This window comes from Carassius carassius, chromosome 21 (assembly GCF_963082965.1).
Source record: "Carassius carassius chromosome 21, fCarCar2.1, whole genome shotgun sequence".
Classification (NCBI taxonomy): Eukaryota; Metazoa; Chordata; class Actinopteri; order Cypriniformes; family Cyprinidae; genus Carassius; species Carassius carassius.
The window spans coordinates 24,625,617-24,647,408 of NC_081775.1; the positions used below are offsets into that span (position 1 = coordinate 24,625,617).

General features: G+C 37.9%; 3 protein-coding genes across 9 annotated transcripts in view; 2 read left to right on the forward strand and 1 right to left on the reverse strand.

Moving 5' to 3' along the window:
- agbl4 (AGBL carboxypeptidase 4) overlaps positions 1-3,261 on the forward strand; it is a 348,143-nt gene extending 344,882 nt beyond the window's left edge. Inside the window, exons 12-13 of the mRNA XM_059503964.1 lie at positions 1,269-1,365; positions 2,657-3,261. Of these exons, the coding sequence (XP_059359947.1) occupies positions 1,269-1,365; positions 2,657-2,753 (194 nt within the window). The 3' untranslated portion in view covers positions 2,754-3,261. The remainder of the gene's footprint in view (positions 1-1,268; positions 1,366-2,656) is intronic.
- Positions 3,262-4,868: 1,607 nt separating this feature from the next.
- spata6 (spermatogenesis associated 6) lies at positions 4,869-16,526 on the forward strand. 6 transcript variants are annotated; one of them, XR_009422804.1, is made up of 13 exons: positions 4,869-4,993; positions 5,917-6,054; positions 6,160-6,208; positions 6,313-6,354; positions 6,803-6,927; positions 7,143-7,223; positions 9,578-9,985; positions 10,807-10,933; positions 11,738-11,778; positions 11,873-11,979; positions 14,137-14,262; positions 15,001-15,095; positions 15,932-15,975. XR_009422804.1 is itself a non-coding variant. In XM_059503967.1 (13 exons), the coding sequence occupies exons 1-13, from the start codon at positions 4,904-4,906 to the stop codon at positions 16,113-16,115; spliced, it is 1,584 nt and encodes a 527-aa protein (XP_059359950.1). In that variant the 5' UTR covers positions 4,869-4,903; the 3' UTR covers positions 16,116-16,526. The 6 variants fall into 6 exon arrangements, 5 of the variants coding, with proteins under 5 accessions (XP_059359950.1, XP_059359952.1, XP_059359951.1 ...); XM_059503967.1 differs by having other exon boundaries at positions 14,137-14,233; positions 15,932-16,526; XM_059503969.1 differs by having other exon boundaries at positions 11,885-11,979; positions 14,137-14,233; positions 15,932-16,526.
- dnttip2 (deoxynucleotidyltransferase, terminal, interacting protein 2) lies at positions 16,180-21,723 on the reverse strand. Of its 2 annotated transcripts, none has more exons than XM_059503965.1 (7): positions 21,565-21,723; positions 18,203-20,142; positions 17,920-18,049; positions 17,679-17,774; positions 17,048-17,212; positions 16,721-16,830; positions 16,180-16,570 (listed from the first exon to the last, which is right to left on the reverse strand). In XM_059503965.1, the coding sequence occupies exons 1-7, from the start codon at positions 21,637-21,639 to the stop codon at positions 16,462-16,464; spliced, it is 2,625 nt and encodes an 874-aa protein (XP_059359948.1). In that variant the 5' UTR covers positions 21,640-21,723; the 3' UTR covers positions 16,180-16,461. The 2 variants fall into 2 exon arrangements, with proteins under 2 accessions (XP_059359948.1, XP_059359949.1); XM_059503966.1 differs by having other exon boundaries at positions 18,203-20,139; positions 21,565-21,710.
- Between the last annotated feature and the right edge of the window lie 69 nt (positions 21,724-21,792).

Sequence of the window (21,792 nt, forward strand, 5' to 3'; positions counted from 1 at the left end):
CTATATCACACAATCAAGCTTTTCTTTGAAATCTTGTATAAAAATGTACAGTTTAAAGACACAGGTCACCAATAAAAAAATAAAATAAAATAAAAATTCTCATGTTGTTCCAAACCTGTATGACTGACTGACTTCTGTGGGACACAAAAGGAGATATTTAAAATAATTTCATGGAGCTTTTGAGCTGGACATCATCGGCTCTGTTGTATCACCAAATGAAGCTGGGGCAGCTATTTGGTTCGGTCTGTTCGTTTATGATCATATTATTGTATTTCGTCATATGAACTACTACTTTTTTTTTAAGCCTGAATGTGCCGGTCTCCATCCTGCACTATTTGTAGTTGCATGGAAAAAATGTCCAGTACATTCTTTTGAATGTCTCCTTTTGTGTTCTCCGGAAGAAAGAAAGTCAGGTTTGGAACAACACGAGGGTGAGTAAATGATGACAGAATTTTCATTTGCGGATGAACTATTCCTTTAGGTTAAAAGAAAATGATTTCCGTTTAACGTTCGCCTGGCTTGTGGTTGCTGGAGTTAAACGGCTCCCACTCTTTCAGCTGCATTGGAAGTGCCCTCACAGCTCTTTGATGCAGTGCTTTTGGTAATTGATGTGCTCTGTAACGTGGGCACGGTGGAAGAAAGGCTTGTGGGGGGGTTGTGGAGTAGATGCATGAATTTAAATAAAGCTCCAGCTGTAAGTAACTGCAGGAATGAGATGCATTTATTTTCTTTTGGCTGACTTGACTGAGAGGCGTTTGATTTATCCTCACGAGGAGTTGAGCGCTGGCTTGCCTGTCCCGCTTATTTACTCTCTGTATTGCTCTGCTGGGTATTGGCCAGTTATTTACTGCAAATGGTCGCGTTGGTATGAGATGGGAGAAAATCGGGCTCTTATTTATTTATTTTTCAATTAAAAGTGGCACGTCAGAACAGAGATTTAAAGGTTCTGAGGGATCAGACGCTCTAACTGTGCTGGGGCCTAGGAGGCGTTCCAATATTGCTTTGTTGTCGACTGTCTCTTTAGGAATACAGAGACAGACTGCTGGATTGGGCTCAAGGTATTTGACTCTTCAATGCCGGCAAGTTTTTACCAATAACAATAAAGCATTCAAAAGACCAATATATATGCATATGAAGGTCACTTTATATTGTGGTTTTTCCCACCAACAAAAAAATCTATGTGGGGTTCCACAGCTGAGATGTGCAGTCGCTGTACAGTAATAATCTGTGTTATGTGATCTCAAAGGTTCCTTAATTTCCTCACATAGACATAAGACTTGGCAGAAACGTTGCCCGGACATTCCTGGATTACTACAAACTGAACAACCTGATAGATGAAAGCAAACTCACAGGACACATTAACAGGTGCATAATGCAATTACATTTCATTATCTCACAGCAATGGCACTGATCTTGGGTTTGTTTTCCATATCCTTATGAATAATATTACATAGTTTATACTACAGTCCTGCATGAGAATAGCCACTTTGTACTTTTTTTTATTACTTAATTGAGAATATATAATTGCAAACAACTTGAAACTTAAGGTGGTAATCAGCAAAACCGTATTTAGCTTATTTTGTTAAATGATTAGTTCACTTCCAGAATAAAAATGTCCTGATAATTTAATCACCCCCATGTCATCCAAGATGATTTACTTGCCCCCATATCATCATGCCTTTCTTTATTCAGTCAAAAAGAAATTAAGGTTTTTGAAGAAAACATTGCAGGATTTTTCTCTATATAGTGGAATTCAGTGGGACCCAAACGGTTGAAGGTTCAAATTGCAGTTTCGATGCAAATTATTGAATTCAATGGAGCTTCAAAGTGCTCTACGCTATCTCAGCCAATGAATAAGTGTTTTATTTAGCAAAAAGAAAAATGAAAATCTATATCCTTTTTAATCAAAAATGCTCGTTTTGCACTAGCTGCATGATGCGCGTCCGCAACTTCACATGTTAGAAAGGTGACGTGACATAGGCGGAAGTACCAACACAGTGTTTACAACACAGTGTTTACAAAGCAAAAACACAAATAAAGTCAGATGCCTTTTACAAAACAAAAGCCAAAACAACAATGTTGGACGAATATGAGTTGGAGAAGTACCGAAGTACACAGACAAAGAATTAATAAAGCTTTTCTTTAAATGGCACCCAATACTTCATAATGTGTTAAGTGCTTCACACAATAGATAGCCTTCAGATTTTTGTTTAGCTTTCAGATGGTCTCTTATGACAGCATCTAATGTAAAGCTTCTTGACATTTGTTTTCCTTCCTCCCAAATTTTTGACCTTAATTTTTTAGTGTAGAATTAAATATTTTGATAATTTCACACAAAATTCACATGCTCAGCTCATGGTCACATGTCATGCAGTAAACAACGAACATATTTTATATATTTTTTGTTTTATTTTAAAATGATATATTTTAATTTGCCTTTTCATCAATTCAACAGACACCTCGTTTAGAAAACCTCACTCTTAATCATCATATAATATGGAAATCATATATATATAATTTACTCTCTAATCTCTACTGTTACAAGTACTGTCACATGCTTTATTTTCTGTATAATTGTCTCTAAACAAGGGGTGTCTAACCCTGAAACTTTGATTCTTACAAAACTCCTCTAAGAAACATCATTTATATCTTTCAGCTCTTTCGATAGCTCATCCACCAGTCATCAAGGAATCAAAGCTGGAAATGGAAAGGTTAAAGGTGACAGAAAACCCCATGGAGTCAGGGATTACTAAAAACACAGGGAATACTGTACGGTTCCACATCCTCGAGTGAGACATTGTGAACTATGGTCCACTTGCAAATTAGGTTTTCATATCAGCCCACTGCAATCCACCAGATATTTGTTGTCTAAGTTTGTATGTGCTGATAGGACTCAACGACTGTGAATAAGTCTTCGGTATTAATTCTCACTTGTGAGATAATGCACAGAGAAAACATCAACTGCAAATTATCCCACCGGCTACATTTATTGCTTTTACAGTGCTTTGTTGAATACCAACTACTTTCTTTGCCTTGCATTTGGAGTTGCCTGTTATCAGTACAGAAATTGTATTTCGCTCAGCGGTACTCATTCTGATAAAGTGATTACTTTTATGAATTCTTTAATTGTCTAGATAGTCATCTTGTGTTGTTTATTCAAACCTCGATGTTTGAAAATTGCTTAAATAAAAATCAATTGACCTGTAATGTTTTAATATATGCATGCTTTGTGTTCATAAATTTGCTTCGAATAAAGTGTTTGATAAAAAATGGCTTTCCAGTATCTTATATTGAAATCATTTTGAAATGCTGTTAAAAAACAATGCATTTTAATCCTCTCATCATAGTCTCAGGGCAATAACCATCAACACATTGTTTGCTCTGCTGTTCACCAAAGTACTCTAATCGGGAGTCTGTTAAGCCTGTAACACAGCGTCTCCAAACAATGTCTGATCTGTCCACACACAGAACACAGTGTGAGGGGGCTGAAATACTGAATGGCTCAAGCTATCAGTCAAGAAGTGTGAAAAGCAGTGTGTATTTTTCAGGCCAAGTCATTCGGAATAACTGAGGCAATCAGTCAGAAAAGGCAAAAACAAATGACTTGCATTTTAGATGGTAGAAGAGAAGATGGCGAGAGCTAATGTGAATGAGAAAACACATCCATCTACAGAATCTCGACAAACACACACACACACAGGTAATGGTGCTGTCATACCTAAAAGCCCTTGTGCTTATGGAGAGCCTCACCTCCCCACTGCGCTGTCATTTTAACCAGAGCCTCGAACCATTAGTCCCTTAAGCTTGGCTCACCTCACTGCCACAAGCACATCCTAATTGCCCTTAGGCTGCTTTGAACTGTTTGCATTTTCCTTCTTAAACATCGACATGGTCCATTCTTGTGCACAAGTTAACTGGCCTCTGTGATTCTCTGTGAGGTCTGTCTCTCAGCACTAGCAGTGGTATGGTTCACTTCGAGGGCAGATTCTAATTGAACATCATTATAAGCTGCTTAAAACTGAGACTTAGTGAACTAATGTCACCCCACTTTTAGACATTTCTACTTCCCTTCACCCTACGTGTTTAAAAATAGTAATTACTTTTCAGATTCCCTTGTCTGAATGTGTTCTCGTGTGTCAAATCACTCCTGGCCCCTCCTGACTTGAAGTAAAGCTGTTTTTAGGACCAAATGCTCCTAACTATGCATTTTCTTACCAAATCTTTACAAGATTCACTTTTGACAGAGTTGACACAAATTTTGGGCTGGCTTTTCAGCATCCAACAATTGTTTGTCCAATATAGAAATATCCTGTTATGACCGTTCTTTAAATTTTAGTTATTTGTTTTATGAAGTAATACATTCAGTTGTTAATTTACAGCAGTATAGCAATAGTAATAGTATTACAGCAGTCAGCACAATAACAGCTACAGTATTTTAATTATTAATTTAAATGATTATTTTACAGTCTTATGATGATAACTATTATTATTATAATTATTACAGAAATGTATTTGTGGTTAATAATTAGTAATGCTAATTATAGCAGCTACAGTATTCTGTTGTAGAGTCAAACTAAATAATCTGGTTTTACTAGAAAAAAAAACAATACTTTTATTAAAACTACAGCAGTTGTACTGTAGCTTTCATGTTATTTATTTTTTTATTATTTTAGATTTTACAACTTTTTTCCTTTTTTATTCTATTGTTTTAGGGAGAACTGAACTCTCTAGCCTTTAGCTAAACTTCTACCTTCCGCCTTAACAAAAAACAAATTGTTATTACTACATTTGTTTAAAGGTTTTACATTTGTTGTCATTTTGTCACTTGAGCGCGTCGTCATTTCCTCGCGGTTCCAAGGCAGTGGGAACTTGGGCTGTTGTCATAACAACAAATTTTAAAAACATGGGCGGACTAACGCCGCCCAAGCAGCCTTCAGCTTCACAAATGCGACAAAAAGCGCTAAAATGCACTGTCGAGGTGGATATCCAATCTGTAAGTATATCGGCCCGCGTCCCATTCTGCCTTTTTCACTTAACAACAACACAAATCTTCCTGTTTGCGTGTGTTATGATAGACGTTTCCGTTTTAGCATACTGTTAGCAACAAGTGGCTAACAGTTAATGTACCACGGATGTTCATCATTAGCCATCAATCAAAGCTGCAACGAGCAGAAACATGATAATAAACTCTCCTGCATTCATTCCAGCCTCCGATGTGTTTATTAAAAGCGATGCACATGCAATCTACTTAATTTTCAGCCAGGCTGTTAGCGTCTACGTTAGTAGTTTTTGGTTCAGTCAGAGCCTTTGTTTTTCATACAGTATAGTGCATCATGAATATAGGAGAAATTATCTTCTGATCTGAAGGAAATTGTGGTTATTTTAATACTGTAATCAAAGTGATCACTCTTTAGACATTCACATTGTGTGACTATGAAGGGGAAGTAGTTGCTTTACATTCGGAGATAAGCAAGACATGTTAATTAAGTAATATGTAGGTTTTTGTAAAATTGTTTTTGTAAAAAGTTCGCTTGGTAAGATTTTGTTTTCATGTTGAGAATACAATTCTTTTGAATACAAACTCATTCAACTCATTTGAATACAAATACACTAAAAACAGTAATACTGTGAACTGTTATCAACAAAACTGTTTTCTATTTTAATGTATTTTAAAATGTGAGGGCAAAACAAAAAATTTCTACATCCACTGCGTTTAGTGTCATAAGATCCTTGAGAATCATTCTAATATGCTGATTTGGTGCTTAAGAAACATTTCAGCGGTTGTGATACTTTTTCCAGGATTCATTGATGAATAGAAAGCTCAAAGGAGCAGCATTGTACATGAAAGATCATGTAAAATAAATTATATAAAATATGGTGTAAGATGACCTCATATTAATGTTTTTCCTCCTATAGATAACTTGTCCAGGGGTGGTGCTACCATCCCAAGAAGACATTTATGTGAGTGTTCGGATAATGGGCCAGTATCAGAAGTCCAAGTGTGTTCCTCCAGTTTTCCCTCTGCTGCTGCATGAAAAAATGGTGTTTGTGAAGGTAAGACTTTATTAAAACACCTTTGAGTCATTTCAACCTGTGACACATGCTATCTTACTAATCTGATTTCTTTTATTTTGTTTCCTCTCCCATTCTCTTTGACAGACCTTTGTGGAAGCAGTTGATCCGGGTGCTGTAGCTGAGCATCTGGAAAGTAAGAGTCCTTTGGGCTGACTTCAGTTTGTCCTGTATTCTTTCATAAACTTTAGATCAATAAACTTATATACTTTTCCATCATGTTTTTTTCCTCTGCTGCAGATGATACAACATCTTTAGAGCTCATTCAGCTCGTTCCTCCAGGTAAGATCTCACATCCATTCCAGCTGTAACACTGACAGATATTTGAGGCTGTAGATTGTGTTCTCCAACATAGAGCTGTAAACTGAAAAAAAACATTAGATTTGAGCTCAGCTTTGATTGAAGGCTCCAGCTTTTGCTGTTGACGCAACGACCGAATTCTCAGACCTACCAGTACAATTTCAAAAATTAACTAACATCAGCAGGGGAATACATACATTATTGGACCGAGCAAACTCATTACAGTATGCATAAATTATGTGGCTTTTAATGGAGGTCTCTTGGGCTGAGATTATTATTATTATTATTATTTTTTTTTTTTTTTTTTACACACAATCTGACACTCATTCTTTCCTGTTACTTTATTGCTTTAAAACACAAAGAAACAGCTGTCAAGAAAAACGGACAGAATTCACCATTCCATCATGTATTTTTGTATTTGACTGTGCAGAGGGTGAGATCCTGGCCACGTTTGAAGAAGACACCCGGGAGTTTCTGTATCCAGGCCCTCGTTTGACTCCCAGAAGCCCCGGCCCAGAGAGAGAGATTCTGATGAAGAGATCCATCTCCTTCCCCGTGCGTGTGTCTTCCTCTCAGCGTTTTTGTCATATCTCTGATGCATCTTAAAAGCCGGTCCCATTTTCCTGCTATTTGCTTGAAGACGTAGATTGTTTTGGTAAATTGATCTGCCAAGAGTGTTATTATCTGCATTTGCCCTCTGTCTTTTCATCATTCGAAAAGTTTTGTGATGTTTTTTTCTGCTCACTATCTCTCCTGTCTTGTTCCCTCAGGGAATCTCTCCCAAAGTGGAGTTTTCAACGACGTCTATTATTGAGGAGTGTGATGTGAAACATGGTCAGCCTGCCATGTCTGTGAGTCTTGGGGCTTTTGTTTTTGCCATTATATTGCAGCTGGTATGTGCTCCGTTCCAAAAGCTAGCGTGCTGCCTACATAGGCAGCTGCCTTTGAAGGCGTCTGGCTTCTGGAATGATGGCTTCTGTATGATGCTTCTGCTCGTTATGTTTTGGAACAGAGCAATTATTTGTGATGCTAAATGAAAAGCAACACTGAGGTTTAACGGAAAGGGATAATACGAAGGCTTTTTTTAGATGTATGTGGGAGTACGATGGGTCTCCCTGTCAATCAAACTGTTTGTTGCCATCTGTGCCACTTTCTGCTGTCCTTCTAGTGGCCTCACGCCCCCTTTCAGGATGCTCTTTTTACCATGCAGGTAATTACAGAGAATTGGCTTGTTTCTACTTGGATCAGCGCTGATCAGTTGGACTTGACCGGTCCAATTTGTTTCCTCCATTACTTGCTTGCAGACCTCTCGGTGCGTTTAAAATCGCTGATTGAGTCTGCATCCTTCATGTCAAGTTTCTCAGACCCTCGTTAGACGGCTTCTGCTGTTGACTGTCTCGTCGGTCATGTTTCATGTGCTTTTCCTCCCTTTGTGGATGTCTCTAGTTTGGACTTGACACGGCATTCTGTAAAGCGGGCTTTCTCTGTGCGATTTGCATGCATTTGAACGGCGTTTGTTTCTTGTTTAATAAGCTACTTGTGGTGCTGGCTTTGTTGTTTCAAGGACATCCGGCTTTATCTCCCATTACCAACACCAGCCGAGCCACTAATCACATCAGACAAGCACGACTCCTGCTTTAAAACGGCCTCTTTGTCCCTCCGTCCAAAGAAAAAGGAAGAAGAGAGAGGGAGAGAAGAATAAAAGGAGAAAAAGCCACTTAGTTTAATTTCATTAAATCTTGACTCTTCAAACGGCAATCGCTATCAGGATTTACTTTTTTCTTTTTCTGCTTTTTAAAAATGACTTAATATGGCAGGATGTTCCAATTAGCATTTAAATTATCGTTGTTTTTTTATATCCATGTAATGCCATTATCATATTAGGTTGAGACCGGCCAACAAATGCAATTAACATTTTTAAAAACGTATTTACCCAGGCAGCGCCTGCAGGAACAGTTGTTATTGGGACTCAGAATTATGTTAGCTGAGATTAGAGTTATTGAAGTCATTTGCCTGCAAAGGTGAGATTGGAACACTGAGGAAAGGTTTACATCAGGTTACATGTGTACATAACAAGGAAAAGAGTGGATTAGCACCGTACGAACAGAAAGAAGTTTGCAATATCACTATAATAAAGCGTGACCTTATACTCTCTTCCTCTGGGATCTTCTTTTCCATTTTTGTTTCAAAGGTGAAGAGAGTCATTTCACACTGTTGTTATTGCTCATAGTAAAGTATTCAAACAAACCCCTAACCCTAAGTAAACAATAATGTTTAACTGTGCTACTGACATGAATGGCCACCTTAGCAATTGTTTTGCTATATGCTAATAAAAATATAGAGCACCTTCGCAACCACACATATTCCCTTCACTTTCCTTCAACAAATGTAGTTATTTTTCTGTTACCTCTGAGCTTTTGAAAGTTTTGAAATATTATATAGAAAATATCATTTTTGACCATGTTTCATGTGTCATTTTAGCATTTATATATATAGTCCACAGACTGGACTGGTGTCTTACTTTAGACCCACCCTGAGTGAGCTGTCATCAGTCTGCCATTGTTTCACCGCCGGAGCAGATGTACACAAGAATGACTCCTAAGCGATTGAGGTGTTCTGTTGTTGGATGTAATAATGAACATAGCAATCATCATTTACTCCCGAAATCTGAGCCACTGAAGACACAGTGGATTATGTTTGATTTTGAAGGGAATGCGCCCCCGATCTACCTAAATGTGTTCAAATGTTCACGCGAATCATTTGTGATCCAGCTTCACCTACAGAAGAAGTGTTCTAATTAATCTTTGCAAATCGACTTTCCTAATAATGTGCTAATTAGCAAGTTTCATGATGAATGCAGCTAAAGTAAACAGTCCCTCAGAGAGCAGCTCGGGAGAGAGGGGCGGGGTCAACAGAGCTCATTAACATTTTTAGGAAAATGCTACTAAATGGCCTGCTCTAAAAAGAGCTGTTTTTGACAGGGTAAAAAAGGGTGTTGTTTTTTTCACACTACCATTGAGAAATTTTAACCAAACTATGTTTCAGACTTTTCATTAAGACCCTAAAGAATCATATAAACTTGTGGAAAATGGGCATCCGATGACCCCTTCAAGCAGTACATAAAGTGTTTCTGTTGCTTATAAAAACATTTCTGAAACGTCTGTTTTTGACAAATAATGCATGTTATTCATTTAATCTGTGATAGAGTATGCAAACACCACAAGAGCGTCACTACCAGGAGCAGAAAGTGTCCGACTTGACGTTTTCAGTTCCGCCCCCGACTGCAAGCGGCTACTCTTGCCGATCAGTCTGCGCAGCACTGCATGATGTCAACCATACCTCTGATGTCCCTATCCAGTCATGTGGTCGTTCCTCAACTAAACCCTGTCATGTAAGAACTTCCCCTGCAAACTCAAAGAAGAAGAAGAAGCCAGACGCAGCGCCATCCAGTGGATACAAAAAGCCAACGGTGGCATCCCAAAGCCGCGCTCCTTCACCCTACACCCACCGCAAGATGTGTCAGCTGTCTGAGGAGGCAGGACAACGACTCAGCCACCTCAAACTTGGGCCCTACACATTTAAAAAAGAGACGGTCCCTCAGGCTCCATTTGTGGTGGGTCACATTGACTGATTAAACAATACAAACAGAGTTTAGTGTGCATTTTTCATCTTTGATTAATGATCATGTTATTAACATGTATGCACGTATTTTTAAGTTTGACGGGGGAACTGCAGTATTTCTTCTCTGAGGGCATTGATTACAGGAGACAGACAGCCGTGTCAAAATCTTTCCTCGTTTTCATGACTGAAGTAAAAGCATAAATTCCCCCTCTTGTTTCTTTTTCGTGTTTTCTAAAACAACAGTAAGTACATCCTGGGGTGCAAATATCAAAGCTGTCATGGTATAAAAGGCAGCTTTTGGATTTGTGTCTGATATCATCATGGCATTTTCTGTCACAGGCCTTTTAAAAAGTGGCTAGCCTTTTCAAAGAAAATCCCCAGGCTACAATTAACCTAAGTAATTAAGAGTCAGGCTGTGATTAGCAAATTCTTTCCTCTTATTTCAGCAGATTAGCCCGTTCAGTTTATGTGTGTTTAAAGTCGGCACACTTGTTTTGCATGAAAACTAAATAGCTTGTTTCATTAACTTGCTTGGTCACTTTACTATTTAAATGAAGTTCGAATGGACTAATTGAAGTCTGAGAGTATACACAGGCACCTGAGTCTGAGGAACTTCCCTCTGAAGTTTCTCTCCTCACTTTCACCTTCCTAGAAAAGTGATTAACTCTGAAATGAAAGTCAAATTCATTTGAATAATCGATGCTCTGTGTGTCAATGCAGTGTTGATGCACTTTGCTTCACCTGCTAAATCAGAGATGAGCGAGTATTTATCTTTTAATGGGCAACGTAGCTGATTGAATCTTCTGTTTGCAGGTGCCCCGAAGCCCAAACACGTCTCTGATGGAAACCTCCATGTGTCTAACATCTCAGTCTTCTCCTAAAAGAAGCCCCCTACGTCTGCAGTCAAGGAGCTACACCACAGACTTCACAGGTCACTATGGTATTGTGTTTTTACATGTCTATTTGTGCATTTATTCATCCTCATGTCTCTCCAAACCTGTATGACTTTCTTTTATAAATTAAGATACTTAAAAAAAAAAAAGGGGGTCGAGTGTTGTTTTGCATCCGAATGACTTGTATGGTATGAACAAAAACAGATCTTGAAAAGACACTACTGTTCAGAATACTTTTTATTAATACTCAGCTAGGACACATTACGGTAAATTGATCAAAAGTAACAGTAAAAAACAATGTTATGAAAGGTTTGTTTTTCAATTTTTTTTTTTTTTACTTTCTATGTCCCAAAGAATCCTGAAAAAAAACTTTCAGTTTCCACAAAAATATTAAGCAGCACAATTGTTTTGCAACATTAATAACAATAAATGTCTCTTGAGCACCAAATTAGCATATTGGCATGATTTCCGAAGGATCATGTGACACTGATGACTCAAGGAATGGCTGCTGAAAATTCAGCCTCTCTCTCACAGGAATAAATTACATTTTAAAATATACTACATTAGAAAACAATTTAAAATTGCAATAATAGTTCAATAAATCAAATAAATGCAGTCTTAAAAAAAACAACAACAAAAACCAAACTTTTGAACAGTAGTGTAGCTTGTTCTCTAGAAGAAAATACTCAGGTTGGAGTGACAGATTATTTTCATTTTTGGGTGAGCTATTCTTTTAAATACTTTGTTTTGAGTATTTCAATCAATTACTGATCATTAAGTATTATCACATGTGTTTTTCTGTGTATTGTGGAAGATGCATTTTACCATATTTTCCCACTAAACTTCTCCAGATCGCTCTATCCGTGGAAGTTTGAGATCAAACCCCTCACATGTAAGTTACAAAGAGCTTGGTTTGAAATAATTCGAGATGTACAGGAATCCTTGCCTATTCTGACACTGTTTTCTCCATTATATCTCTTGGGGAGGCATCCATGCAGGCAGCCAGAAGTTCCCCCAAAGATCACTCCACCCCTGTGTCCATCACCTTCAGAGATCAGAGTCCAGTCCTGACGCGCTCTTCCCTGAAAGAACGGTATGTTTAACATCCTATACTGCATTTACTGCAAAGCGATTTAACACGCACTGTCATACTGTTCGATTTTGCCATTGGATTGGTTAGTTTTTTCAGAAGGATCAACACACAGAAGCATTATACTTACTTATCCTTCCATATGTTTATTAGGTGTCATGCTTGTGCTTTTCCTAAAATCCATCCTTTATGATATGCAGTTTTCTCAAACGTTGCCTTGAGCGAAACTAAAAGTGCTACCCCTTCGTCCTTTTCCTATGAGGTTCCAATGATGTGGTATTGATTAAATGTATGGCTCATAAAAACAAAGCCCAGTAAACCGAGCGTCCATTCCACAAATTTATATTGTGATCACACGCAACAGACAAGATGAATTTACTGCCTCACCTTCAAATGACAGAACCTGATGTTTGGTCATGTTTGTTCATTACTTATGAGAAGGGGGTTGGAGCTGCTGAGAAAACAAGGGGAAATGCTATTGATTGGGTTTCAGTGAGATCTAATGCGTTTGACCCGACGCACAGTTTAATAAATTCCAAGAGACCCTTGTCATTGATCTGAACATCGGCTGCGAAACCGGCAAATGTTTGTTTGTTTGTTTGCTAGTCTCTCAACCGCCAGCGCCTTTTCCGCAGGGGCATGAGCAAACATTTCAAATCAATAGACAATCTAAGTCTTGAGAGTAAATAGTGGGAAATGTGTGATACTATTCTGTCAATTGAAAGCATGACCGGAGTCACCGGCCCGGAGATTAAGACCCGCTCCGCAGATTCGCACAATGAGAGATCAGGCACGTCTTTTTGAGCTGTTGATGGGTGGTTTAGTTCTAAAACTTCAGGCTGGCCCTCTCTGGCCTTCTTGTATGGTAATTCTAAAGATGGCCAGCATTCGAACCACAGTGATGCATGACCTTTCATACAGATCTGCTAGTCTTTTTACCTCTATATTTCTTTTAATAAAGATTGTAATTAATTAATTATCTTCTTCTATCTTTTTAACAGACTCAGTGCATTAATAATATATTGCTAGTTTATTCACACACAGGTTTTAATATTGTAAATCCAAGGACACAGCTCAAATGTTTGTGTAATTCCTCATCTGAGCTTCTCTCTTGTGGCATATTTAGATGCATAAAAAGAAAATATCAGCATTTGCTACAGGGCTGGAGATAAATGTCTCTGTATGTGCATTTGTGATTTAACTTCATGATTTAACTGGTCTGAAATGTACAAGTCCTATTTCCCAACATGACAGAGCTCCAATGTAAGGGCGATAGCACAGACTAGTGGTTTGAGCTGGGATTGTTGGTATTTATTTCAGTAAATAAATTTGTAATTTGTAAATTTATATTTAATTATATATTTTATATATATATATATATATATATATATACATAGTACAGACCAAAAGTTTGGACACACAAAGAGTTTTCTTTATTTTCATGACTATGAAAATTGTAGATTCACACTGAAGGCATCAAAACTATGAATTAACACATTTGGAATTATATATGGAATTATATACATAAAAAAAAATTGTGAAACAACTGAAAATATGTCATATTCTAGGTTCTTCAAAGTAGCCACCTTTTGCTTTGATTACTGCTTTGCACACTCTTGGCATTCTCTTGATGAGCTTCAAGAGGTAGTCACCTGAAATGGTCTTCCAACAGTCTTGAAGGAGTTCCCCGAGAGATGCTTAGCACTTGTTGGCCCTTTTGCCTTCTGTCTGCGGTCCAGCTCACCCCTAAACCATCTCGATTGGGTTCAGGTCCGGTGACTGTGGAGGCCAGGTCATCTGGCGCAGCACCCCATTACTCTCCTTCTTGGTCAAATAGCCCTGGATGCCTTCAGTGTGACTCTACAATTTTCATAGTCATGAAAATAAAGAAAACTCTTTCAATGATAAGCTTTGTCCAAACTTTTGGTCTGTACTGTGTGTGTGTGTGTATATATATATATATATATATATATATATATAAAATGTAATAGTAATAATTATAATAATACTATAACCTATAATAATACTATAATAGCCTCTGTTCAGTCCTTTGTAGTAGATTTTCTTGTGAAATTCCAAGACTTTATTTTTCATATTTGGTTAAAGACATTGGTCCAGTTGATTTGTATTTTCAGTCCTGTTGTTTTCCATTCATTGCAGTTTCCAGAGTTCCTCCAGTCCCTCACAGTCGGAGGAGATCCACAAACGAGTGCAGAGAATCCTGAACATCCACGGACCCCGCTGCAAGCTTTCTTTTGTACGTCTCGCCTGAGATCGCAACTGCATGTAATGCTGTCATTCAGTGCGCACGTTAACCCATGCAAAAGCAATCTTCAAAACATTCATTACGGCACATGTCAGTGTTTCAAATGTCCTCCATTGATTCTGTCAAGCGCTCTGTGTTCTTCACATCCATTGTGTCAGGATGTGCCGCCACTGTCTTCCAGGAAGTGAACGAGGTAATCACCTTACGTGCTCATTCTTTCTGTTCACTCTAGTCGTGGGCCGCTTAAACGCATCACCGCCCACGCTGTGTTCCGCTGGAAGAAAAGCGAAAGAGTTCTAATTACTCTAAAGCTTCCCCAAATCCCCCCTTAGAGGAAGAAAGGAGTGCATGTTCACTGGGAGGAAGGTCTGCAGGCTGACGGCTGTCGTTACAGGCTCATCTTTTACAGATAGAAGAGAGAGAAGAGATGCCACAGTAGCACAGTTGGGTACCAAGTGCTGCGTGGCTGAAGCCCAGCTCAAGAAGGGAACTGTGTAATCCACTCCAGAGTTAAAAAGAGAGAAGGACTGGGATTTATTTTTAAGAGTTTTAATCAAGCAGTTCAAAGGATTTGCTTTTATGAGAGTTTCACTCTTATTGCATTAGCAGATTTTGGAAAAAAAATTAATTAGTTTGGTATATTCGGCAGCGCTGCATATCTTTGTGCTAATTTCACCGTATTATAATTGCACTTTGCTTTATTGTATATTTAGTGATAATGATTTGAATGTTTTCATGACTAAAGTGTGTGTTGTCAGGATGAAGAGAGTGAGGAGGAGGAGGGGGTCAGACAGAGTTTACATGTTTCTACCCACCACGACTCAGTGATTGACAACCGGCTACCACAGGACAGGTGAACATCGCCTTATTTCAAACAGTTTAGGATTTCTAGTTTAAATGAACATTTTATGAATATTTCTTTGGTGATATATATAGGTCTACATATAATATATGTCTACACACATGCACACACACACACACACATATATATATATATATATATATATAAAACTCCCCCAAGACTTGTGCTTAAACTTGCAAGTGCTTTGGTTGAAGAGGACATATTACAGCAAGAAATCAAAAATCTCGTCTAGGGCCTAACAGAGTCTGGGACGGCCCTGCTGTAAATCCAAATATATAGTGAAAAATCTGAATATATAGATACAAATCGTATATTTCATTAATATATAGACATATATCTGATTATGTAGTTTTAAGCCTGAATATATAACTGTACATTGTGAATATGTGCTTATAATCTGAATATTTATTCGAACGTTGCAATATATAGTGCCTTGAGTGTAAGAAAGGCACACTGCAAATAAACTGTATTATTATGATATATGGATAAGTCTGAATATATAGATAATGTAGATGCAAATTATATGTGCATCTATATTATCAGATCTATAGATTATATTAGTATATTATATATATTCCGTTTTGGAATATGTAAATGAAAATCATGAACACATATGGAAGTTAATCTGAATATATAATTAAACAATCTGATTCTGAATAAATACAATTGAATTCAAAAATATTATTGGGAGTTATAATATATAAATTGTGTATAGTTATTTTAACTATATAACTGTTAGTCAGACTGTGTATACTCAAGACTGAATGTCTTATGTATATATACATATACATATGTATATAATTTGTTGTGTCCTGTCCATATTGCAGGCTTATTCCTGGAGAACCATCTGTTCATTTAGACAACGGAACATTCTGGACTAACAGAGCGGATGCATACACAGGAAAGCCACACAGAGCTGTGTTTGAGGACAGTTTGAGCAAAATCTACAAGAACCTTTACAGGAATGCATCACAGACAGGACACAGTGGACAAAGCACCTGGACACAGTGATCTTAATAGATCTATTCAATCAGTCATTTAATGGATTATCAAATCAGGAAAACTGTATGGGTGCTGGGAGTTTGACAAGATGTTATTTAATTTACTACAGTACACTTTCTTTGGACTTGATTAATTGTGAATCCACAGAGGTGTAATCAGTCAGACAATCTCTAAAATCATTGTCTCTGTACAAGCTGCATGTGTTTCTTTTTTACATGCAATGCATATGATTATAACACTAAAAATGGTTGTTCAATAATCCACTGAAAAAAAAAATAGTTGCCTTATATTTACAAAGGCTAAACAATTCTTGTTCAGGAAAGAGGACAAAAAAAAACTGATTTGTCTTATGAAATTATAAATTAATTTTCTTTTTATGAAACTTGTGCTTCTTTTTGTTCATCTTGCCAGCGGCCTGTGCTGCTTTTTCTGCCATGATCTCTTGATATTTCTTTTTGTTATAGCTGAAAAGAGAAGAAAATATGCATTTTAGTACATGACAATTAATTTAAAACAATAGTGAGAACAATCTATAATAAAAGCCCATTGTCATGAATACAAATCATTCATCACAGTTTACTTTATATAAAACTAATCAGCCACAGCTTTCTTACCTTCTAAACTCTGCATCTGCAAGCAGCTCCTCCACCATGGTCCTTTTCCTTTGTTTCTTAGGGATTCTTGAACTATAAAAGTCTACTGGGTTGTCAACCACTGTACCAACCTAGAACAATAAGAGCAAAACTTTATTAAAGAATAGAACAATATGCCATTGTCTGCTTTCTTTAAACATGTATGCCTATGGTTGATTGCAATGTCAGGATTTTGATAACCATTTCTCTTTTTTTGTTTTCACTATTTTTTTTTGTCTAAGGAACAATAGCTTTTTGTAAAGTTGCTTGAGAGGAAAGTCTGTTGCTGATAAAGAATTCACAACCAACCTGAAAGTACTTGGGAGGTCCTTCTCTGTCATTCTTCTTGTAGAAGCGCTTTGGGTCCATAGCGGAGCGCATCTTCAGTGCCTTCAGGTCATTTTTGAGCTCTTCTGTTAATTCTGGAGCTCTCATGTTGAACCAGCCATCACCAGTTGTCTTTTCTCTTTCCGCCTGTATATGACAAATATCGCACAAATAAGATTAGTTCATTGCTTATAAAACCCTGATGTAATCAAAAGCATGAGCATTACAAACTTTACTTGTTACACCATCACTAGTATAATGACGAGTTATCGCCAGAAATCATAATTTCTTGAGTATTGAAGATTTAAAGTGACATACTGTAAACTTGTGTCCAAGTTATTTCACAAAGGCTACATTTATAATAAAATAATTAATTCTATGTTTGAGAGATATTACCATTTAAGATTACTTTCCTATGTTTATGTATTTTAAAATGTAATTTATTCCTGCAATGGCAAAACTGAATTACTAATATCATATTCTGACCCCAAACTTTTGAACGATAGTTTTAAGTTTTCAAGATGAATTAATAAAAGTTAATCTAAAACGGCTTTCCCTTCAAGCTGATACACAATGTAAGACCATCCATCTGTTCATGAACTGGCGTACTCACCTTGCGCTTGAGTTTAGCTTCATGCTTTGATTCACTGTATGGAGGAACAGAATCTTTTTTCTCAAAATCCGGAACGATAACACTCTTCTTCAGCAACTACAAAATGAATACAACATTTTCATGCACTTTAGCTTCAATAAGCATTCACATCTCCACAAAATGCTTTGAAATGTTTTGAAATGCTTATGATACTGAAAAAAAAAATAGTCAACGTTTCATCCAATAAATGATTATTATTTACCTCATCTGGATTGTTCTGGGTTTTCGAACTGTTGGAAAGACTCTTTGGGTTGTTGCCATTAAAACTGATGTACAAACCACCAAGTTCCTTCATTTTCAGACCCGTGTCAATGACACTAGATAGCTGTATACTGAGCGAGAAAAGAAAAAAAACACTTTCAGACTAAATATAATTTAAACATCAAGTAAATATTTATTGAAGAGTTACAAATATTTTAACTTTAATTTTTTTTAAATTAAACCAATATGAGAAGAAAACAACAACAACAACAAAAAAAACTTACAGAGGCTTTTTGGAAGTGAACAGCACTTTTGAATCTTCATCATCATCATCATCATCTTCCTCATCAACAAAATCCTCCTCATCCTCTTCCTCTGTTTGCTTGGCATTAACATAATACTGTTTCTCAGACTGTAGTCCAGGTTTAGTGTCTATGACAAACAGTCCATCACCATGTGCCTCTGGTTTTTCTGATGCCTGATTTCCAACAGGGTGTATCACATCGTCTTCAACTTTCTGTGAACGACCTTCCTCCTCTGAAGACAGACCTTCATCCGCACTGTCTTCATCCTCACTGCTGTCGAGTAAACTGATCCTTTTTTTCTGAGGAGGAAGTTTCTTGGATATTTCCTCTGTGGTGATCAAATTTGGTTCAGTGTGTGAGCTTGTAGAAGGGCCTTCAAGGTCATTCAACATTACAGAATCATTTCCAGTTGTCTTAATGGTATCATTAGCTTCCTCATAAACGATTACACCTTTCTTTTCACACTCAATCTTGTTCTCATGCTCCTCAACCACAGTTGACACAGGATCTTCTACGGTGGGGTCTACCAGATTTTCAGCAACATGGCTCGTCTCCACAAACTCTGGCTCATCACTTTCCATGGCAAGATCTTCAGGCTCTTCAATTACCACAGTAGAAGTTTCATCCACAGGTTTTTCTTGAAGTGTCAGAATTTCAGTTCCACTGTCCTCCACCGCCTCGATATCCTGCGAGATGCTCTGGGGTCCCTGCATCTCGATGGCCTCATCCTGATCAAGAACTACAGTGGTATCTTCAGCTCTCTCCTCAATCATGATGGATTCTTGAGCTTCACTGGTATCCATGGTCACAGTGCTATCCAATTGTTCTACTGTGTCTTCAGCTTTATCACCATCAGGTACTGGAAAACTTTCAGGATGAGGTTCATGCTCCTCACCCAGTTCCTCAGGCATGGCAGCAACAGTTGTAAAGGTGTCACCAACATCAGAATTCACTTTTGCTTTACTTGCCCTGGTTACAGGAACCGCACAGGTACTACTAGAAGACCCCGTTCGGCTACTACAAGGAGTCCCCCTTCCTCTTTGAAGGCTTGGGCTCCCCTGAAAATGGCAGACATCAGTAGCTAATGATTCTGAATCAGACTCACCAGGTTTGGTTTGACGCCTGTTGGATCTCGACAGACTTGTGCTAGGAACAGACTTGCATCCGTCTGACTCATTTTCCTCATCAACCTTATTCCTATGGCCTCTCTTCTTGGACACTGGAGAAGAAGGGCTGTCTGTGCTTTCCTCAAAGCTCAAAGGGATCGGCTGGGTCAGCTTGACCTGGTTTCGAGCAGATCTGCGGACCACAGAGCCATGAAGGCCAGAAACGCTGGAGGAGCATGACTCTGGTCCAGATGAATCTGCTTCTGCAGAAGGAACAGCAGTCTTCCGATGACTCCTTGTTATACGACGAGTTTCCATAGCTGTAGTGAAGGATACAGCAGAACTGCAGGACTCGTCCCCTGAAGGATCATCATCTTCATTCTTTGCGGCATCTTTTGTAGCAGCTGAAGTCAGAACACGCTTCCTCAGGCTGCGTGGAGCTCTCCGAGAACGGGTCACTGACAACTCAGATGAGCAGGATTCAACTTCAGATGCCTCGTCTTGCACAGTGGGCTTGTCCCTGACTGCAGTCCTCTGTCGGGTTCTGAGAGTCCCCTGCACCTCAGAAACTACAGAGCAGCAGGACTCTGACTCAGACACATCAGCTTCATTGGTAGAGTTTGGTTCCTTTTTGTCAGCAAGGAGACGTGTGGATCTTCTACTTTCTCGCTTGAGCGGACTAGCAACTGAGGAAGAGGCAGTACGGTCATCCTTCGGCTCATCTGGCTGGGAGTCGTCTGCAAGTTCAGACTGGGACTGGTTTTCCTCCATTAGCGTTCTGCGCCGTGTTCTTCTGGTCGAAGGAGTAGGCTGCTGTGAGAACAAGGATATTTGCTTCAGATTATTTGAGGATTCCTTATCGGAATAATGTTACATACATTTAAGTTGATGTTAGAGCATAAAAAAATACATAATTTATAGTGATTTATCTGTAAAAGATCGCAATCTTGATTCAAACACCCATGCAATCCCATTTTTACATGACAACGATTCGCCCTTGTCTATTAAACCATTAAAACTCATACCAGAACATTCAAATCTGCGTTTGTGCTGCATTTACTATGTTTGGATAAGAAAACAGCTTTACAGTCTTTTCAACTACACAGAATTAATTTGGTCTTATGGTCATTCATATTAACACCGAAATTCTGGGATAAAAGTTTATAGTTCAGATATAAACACTGATGTCTATGGCAGCGATCAAAAAAGAGCAAATCCTCAAATCAAATAAGTTATGTGTCCATTGTTTCGTCACTAGGTGACGACAAGTGACTGTTAACAAAACTGTCATTGAATTAAGTCTTTCAAGAGATTTGTTCAAAAATGCTGACTTACTGAATTCATCCAGTAATGAAACAAGTGAAGTATTTATGAGTCATTGAACCATTCAAAGCAGTTTTTCATAATTTTAATATAAAAGAATTGGTGTATTCAATACATATTAAAAAGTTCATTAATTCATTCAAATTCATTAAACACTTTTAAATAGACTGCAGCAATAATATTGTCACATTATTTTGTTTAGTTCAGAATCATGTGAGAATTGTGATCTCCATTTGAGAGACACAAATTTGATTCTCATTTTATCCAGAATCGTGCGGCTCCAATTGATATGCACTAAAATTTAAATTCTAGTCATACACAACCAGTCAAAAGTTTGGCTTTACTTATTCATTCTTTATTTGAAATTAATGAAATTAAACCTATCAAGAAAGAAATAAAAGCAGGCATTGCTCAGTGACGGACTGACCAATGACAATTTAAAGGTTGCATGAGGGTTTTATTAATAAACTTTTAAAATATTTAAATGATCACGTGCTTTGCCAGAAAGGATGAAAATACTTACAATTCACCCAAAACAAATGGTCACTTTATAGAAAACTAATATAATTCTAATTTATGTTTATGTAACGTTATACATATATGGTGGGGCTGACAAGATGTTGTTCACAACAGGATCACAAGGTGTGATTTGTTTCTTATTTGTTTACATAAATCTCAACTCGAAGAAGAATGCAAAACTCACGACATATAACTACGGATAGACAACATTAACAAATCACGTTCGTATTCAAAAAGGTAACGTTAGTCAACAAGTCTCTCTGAGTTGCTCGGGCATGTATGGACACATGCAGTGACTCATTTTTGCATGAATACATACAACACTGCAATAACAAGCACACACTGGCGCTTCCGGAGAATATATAAACTAAACTGCTTAAGTATCCTACATACCGTGGCTCCTGAGTTTTCATCGCTAGTATTTTTCACAGGGGAGCCCACGCGTGTTCCTCTTCTGGTGGCCACCATCTTGCCACGATGATGACGTTTGACGCACTCCCGCTGACGAGACGCGTTCTCCGGATGCGCAGGCGTGACGAATTGATACAGGAAAGCGTTTTGAGCGTTGGGTGAGTTGCAAATAATGATATGGATTTTTGTATTGAAACAGTATTACAATTT

Bases quoted from the DNA above. Each gene is read 5' to 3' on its own strand.
- dnttip2 (XM_059503965.1), bottom strand. From the start codon at position 21,639: ATGGTGGCCACCAGAAGAGGAACACGCGTGGGCTCCCCTGTGAAAAAT. The intron at 20,143-21,564 runs GTATGTAGGATA...TTGTTCTCACAG, and splicing joins ATGAAAACTCAGGAGCCACG to CAGCCTACTCCTTCGACCAG. The intron at 16,571-16,720 runs GTAAGAAAGCTG...TTCTCTTTTCAG, and splicing joins GCAGATGCAGAGTTTAGAAG to CTATAACAAAAAGAAATATC.
- spata6 (XM_059503967.1), top strand. From the start codon at position 4,904: ATGGGCGGACTAACGCCGCCCAAGCAGCCTTCAGCTTCACAAATGCGA. The intron at 6,055-6,159 runs GTAAGACTTTAT...TCTCTTTGACAG, and splicing joins AAAAAATGGTGTTTGTGAAG to ACCTTTGTGGAAGCAGTTGA. The intron at 10,934-11,737 runs GTATTGTGTTTT...AAACTTCTCCAG, and splicing joins AGACTTCACAGGTCACTATG to ATCGCTCTATCCGTGGAAGT.